This window comes from Lagenorhynchus albirostris, chromosome 2 (assembly GCF_949774975.1).
Source record: "Lagenorhynchus albirostris chromosome 2, mLagAlb1.1, whole genome shotgun sequence".
NCBI lineage: Eukaryota > Metazoa > Chordata > Mammalia > Artiodactyla > Delphinidae > Lagenorhynchus > Lagenorhynchus albirostris.
The window spans coordinates 158,521,754-158,526,956 of record NC_083096.1 but is presented as its reverse complement, the minus strand read 5'-3'; the positions used below and the strand labels follow the sequence as shown (position 1 = coordinate 158,526,956).

Genomic DNA, 5,203 nt, shown 5'->3' with positions numbered 1-5,203 from the left:
TTTCTCCTAGTGAACGACCAGAAACAACCCAAATGTCCAGCAATAGGGAAACTGCTAAAAACAAACTATGCTGTATTCCCACTTGATGGGCAATTATACAGCTAATGAAAACAATTAGGATTATGAGGACCATGTGATAAGACAGGAAAGTGATTATGATATGAAAACACTATGTAAAAAAAGAATATAAAATTAAATGTACAGTAGTATCTAAAAAAACTAGTCCAAGAATTAGTGAAAGATACCAAAATGTTAATATTTTATCTGTACCAGAGCCCTCAGAATGTGGGTAACCTTTTTTAAACCCCTACCAAATCTAATGTACATATACTACTTTTATAGGGAAAAGTATGTGTGCATGTGTGTGTGAAGTTGGAAAATTTGATAGCAATTGTTAAGCTCCTTGGTCTACTCTTAATGTAGACTTTGAAAGTATATAAGCCTCATGTCATCATGATAAAAAGGCCCTTGGGAACCTGCGCCTCCAGGACTCACCACCTCCAGGATCCAATGCAGCCACGCTAGTAAAACAAAGCTTGCTTCCGGGGCCCCAAAGTCCTTAGTTAAAGGCCAATTTTATCCTACCCGGAGATGCCTGCTTTGCATAGCTCCTAGGAGACCCCAGCACCACCTGGAAGACAGGATTAGATCAAGATGGTTCTCAGACGCCACTTTAATCAAGTTTTGCACTACACAGTGACGGGGTGGGGGGTGAAAGACAATGACTGTTTTCAAGCAAATTCACCTGCCCCAAGGCGAACAGCCTGGGCTCCCAAGAACAGAAAACTGCTTTCCTTCCCAGGGGAATCCCCTTCCTGAGCTGACAGGACAGGATTTCAGGGAGAATGCGCACAAAGGACAGAGCAAGCTAGCTAAGGGAGCCAGGGAGATTTCTGAACTCCTCCCAGTGCAAACTAGAACCAGGCATGTAGGTACCCCTCCTAAAGGCATCACCCCAATCCCAGCCACTCCCACCTGAGGCCACACTGCCTCCCCACAGGGACTGGCGGCCAGTGTTCACCTCATCACTCCCCTCCCTGTGGCGCACCTAGCAGCGCAGAAGCCTGAGCAGCTGTGGCCGCCATCCAGCAGAGGCAGCCTTCAGGCCAGAACCCTCACGGGCCTTCCTCTTCACTGGCCCCTCAGCTACTAGTGTGTCTGCCTGGCCATAGCAGAGCAGCCAGTATGTGTGTGGCTGTGTGGGGCGGGAGGGGCCAGAAGCAGCAATAAAGCAAATCAGATGTGGGTTCTGGTTGCTGGGTCGACATGGTGGCAGGACCAGTCCTGGCCCCCAGAAGGACCCATGGGGCCCTGTGTCCTCCATTAATTCTTCTCCGGGCGGTTTCTGTTCAGGACAGCTTTAGGGGCAAATTCCAGCTTGTCCTTAAGGCTCACGACCTGGGTGTGGTCCTTGCCTAGCAGCTCATCCAGCTTGCGGTCCTCCCGGCGCTCCAAGATGCTCTTCTCCTCCTCCACAGGCTGGAGATCCTTCCCCCGGATGAACCATTCCAGGTGGTAGCCCACAGCCCCAACCACGAAGGCCACGGGAAAGGTGACATAGGGAGCATAGGTACGCACCACGGTCCAAAGCACAGGCCACATGACATCTGCAGAAGAATAGGAGGTCGCATTAGGGAGAAGCAGCACCCCTTCCCACCAAACACGGACAACCCACCAGGGCTCTCCACTCACCAGGCAGCCTGGCACAATTTACTGAGCATCCACCCCATGCAGAGCAATGCAAGAGGGCACCCTGCTTTATGCAACAGTTGGGTCTCCGAAACAATCCAGGAAATTTCAGAAGAGTCAATGGTTAGGGAAGGGGGAAAGAATCTCATTTACGTACTACACTCTTTGACAATTATGCAACCACGTATGGCAGCGTTCCCCACGAGAGGACCTCTGAGCCTTACCCAATAAAGCTTCAATCCTACTGTTGACCCCAGGCCCTCCCTGCACAACTTGCCAACATTCTAAGAGTGGGTAAGAGCCTTTCTCTGCTCTACAATATTCCTCCATCAGCAGAGCCAGCCATCCTTTCCCCACCACGCTCACCGCTGTGAGTCTCCTGTCTCCAGGTTAATGAGAAGTAGTTCCTCTGCCCCACATAAAGAATAAGCAACGTATTTAGGCAGCCAAAACCCCAAACCATTACCCAACCACTCTGGATTTTAGATAAAGATAATGGTTTTTTCCTATTCTGAACCTGACTTTTCTAACAAGACAAACCTCTTCCTTACAAATCTGCTTGCCAAACCCCTTTCAAAATACACTCTCTTCAACCAAAGCCATATCCTCGTATTTGCATGAACTCCTAAAAATATCACCAGCCCATTATACATACTCTGGACACACTAGAACTTGAAAATTCTATGTTAAAAAACTACTGTACAAGAAGTGGAAAAACAAAGAAGTGGAATGACCCCAGGGCTTCCAGAAATTAAGTAAGGCAACACCAGGATAATGTAAAAACACAAAAATTGGGTCACTCTCAGCCATTTAGTCTCAAATGATTATTATCATTATTAACAATTATCAAAGGCTATTCACAACTATCATAATAGTGATAGCTCCATTTATTGAGCACTTATTACATGCCAGACCTTGGGCTAAGCTCTTTATATATACTCTCTCCTTTAATCCGCATGTCCACTCTCTTGATGTAGCTGGCATGACCAGAGGGTTAAGTAACGTGCCCAGAAGTCTCAACTGAAAGATCATTCCTTTTGTGCCCCTGCAGGTATTTCTCCAATCTAGCTATTTCTGGTCTGAACCTCACCAAAGTTAAGATGACTCTCTCCCCCTCCCTTTGGTTCCAATTCTCTCTGGAAGAACCCCAGCATTTTGTGGACCCAAGACTATAATGGACCATCACCAAGGAAAAAACTGCAGCAGCTCCAAGACTGCCCTCTGAGTCCCTGTCTTAGCACCAGGCACTATGCTGGACAATTAACACACTAGTCATCATCTGATCTTCACAACACCTCTATGAGGTAGGAATTATTAGCCCAGATTTTTGTTGAAGGCCACAAAGGCTCAGGGACATAAGCTTAACTTGCCCAAGATCACCAGAAGTGAGAGAGACATTGACTGGAACCCAGGCCTCTCCAACTTCAACACCTATGCTCCTTCTACTGGAAAGAACACACTGCAAATAGGTGTATGGTTTCTGTCCAAATCCTGGACTTGAGAAGAACTTACTGCAATTTTTTCCCATCAGCTTGGCATTTCACTACCTAGAAGAGCTTCCCTTTTTGCAAACTCTAAGATTACACTCAGAGATTTGTGACATTACAAGATTTAGGAGTTGTTAAAAGAGGCACCCTTGAAGAATCTCAAACCTAATATTTCATTTTCTTTCCTACCTGTAAGCAAGTTCTCTATAAGTAAACACTTTTCCTAAACAGCAACTCTCCACTCAGATTTCCAATCTGTCTTCAAATATATGAAGCATGAGTCCACAACTAATATTGCTTCTCACATGCAGCCCGAGGTCTCCCTCTGTGGTCGGGTTCACATTCTAATCATTCCCAAATAACGTAATCCTTTCATTTATTCAACATTTATAACCACTTTCTCTGTGTCACACATTGGGCTGGCCTACCCCATTTGTCTGCATTTCTCAAAGCACTTAACCCTCCAAGAGGGAAAGGCCCATGTTTGTGCGTCCCCACTGTGCCCTATTCATCCCCCACCCCTCCCACCACGCCCGGCATTAAGTGCTTAAAAAGTCTGGTGAATGAATGAGAGCCCAAGCAACTCATTTGTGTAAAACCACCGCAGTCATCTAACCACCCGCCCTCGAAAGGCGGCAGGAACACAGCAGGTGCCTTTGCTGATTACAAGAAGCTAGATACTCTAACAAGTCATCTCCAGGGTGTCAAAACGAAACAGGCAAAAGTGGCGAATATTTCCAGCCCCGCAATGAAGGAGCCTGAGCGTCCGGTGAAGGTCAAACGGTAAAGGTTGCCGGGAAACCTGCCCTTGCGCCGGGGACCTCGGAGGCCCTAGGAGACGCGAAGCCGCAGTCCGAGATTTGAGAACTGCTAACAAGGGCAGAGGAGACCTGACTGGGTGGAAGAATTCATTCTGACCGGTACTGAGCCCGGTCCGGGTATGAGAGCGCAAGGAGGTCAGGTCCAAGGGTCTGCCCTTCTCCCTCCTCTAGGTTCCCGGTCCCCTGCCCCTATCCCACCACGCTCACGGCCTCGTCTGGTCTGTCCTCACCCACGTGCCTAAGGCCGAGAAGCCCGGGCTGCAGAATGTCTGCAGGGCGCTCAGACTGCCACGCCGAGCCCGGGGAAGAGAGGGAGCAGTCTAGCCTGGCCAGGGCCGCAGCGGACGCTCGCCATCTCCCTTCCCCTAACTCAGAGGTCAAGGCCACCAGCCGTCGCCACAGCTACGGGCGGCCCAGCAGCCGCTCGGGGGTAGGAACTGCCTGCCGGGACGAGTGCTCACCCGCGCCGCAGCTCACACCCCGCCGTCCGGCCCCAGCCCTCCGCCCGCGATCCGCCCGCGCTGGGGGAGCTCCGAAGCCGCCACTCCCAGCGGCCCGCGAGACCTCGCCCCGGACCCCGCCCACCGGCGCCGGCTCCCTCGGAGCGCAGGGATTGGCTGAGCTCCAGAGCCAAAGGCCTGAGGAAGCTAGGGCTCCGCAACAGGCCGCGCTGCGCAGAGGGGCACAGCGCCCCCTCCCGGACAGGAGGTTTCCCAGTGACATCACCACGGGCTTTCGCGTGGAGAAAGTGGAAGGTCACGCATTCATGTATTCAACTGATGTTTATTAGGCTTCTTCTAAGACCTTGGTCTGGGCACAGAAAAATAAAAAACATGATCCTTGACCTCAAGAAGGTCTCAGCAGAGTAAAATCTAGAACTCTTAAGAACTCTTCTGGTCTGGGCTAGCTTTCTAGCAGCGTGACCTTGGGAACATTGTCAATCTGCCTGAGCCTCCTTTCCTTCTTATGCATAGAGGTAATAACACCTATTTCACAGGATGTTGTGAGAGTTGATGAAACAATGTATGCAAAGTGCTGTGCTGGCACATAACAAGCAGGGAAATAAATGGTACTATTGTTAGTATACAAATAATTGAAATATAGTAAAACCTGTCTTACTTGACCCCTTAGGTGCAAGTATTCACTGCCTCCTCTGTGTCCCCACTGCGCCCTGTACAGATGTCTACTTTAACACATATAGAAAAA

At 49.5% G+C, this 5,203-nt stretch overlaps 1 protein-coding gene across 1 annotated transcript; it reads right to left on the bottom strand.

Moving 5' to 3' along the window:
• Positions 1 to 655: 655 nt before the first annotated feature.
• On the bottom strand, positions 656 to 4,586 carry SMIM12 (small integral membrane protein 12). Its single transcript, XM_060140622.1, has 2 exons — positions 4,459 to 4,586; positions 656 to 1,607 (listed from the first exon to the last, which is right to left on the bottom strand). The coding sequence occupies exon 2, from the start codon at positions 1,600 to 1,602 to the stop codon at positions 1,324 to 1,326; it is 279 nt and encodes a 92-aa protein (XP_059996605.1). The 5' UTR covers positions 1,603 to 1,607; positions 4,459 to 4,586; the 3' UTR covers positions 656 to 1,323.
• Positions 4,587 to 5,203: the final 617 nt, after the last annotated feature.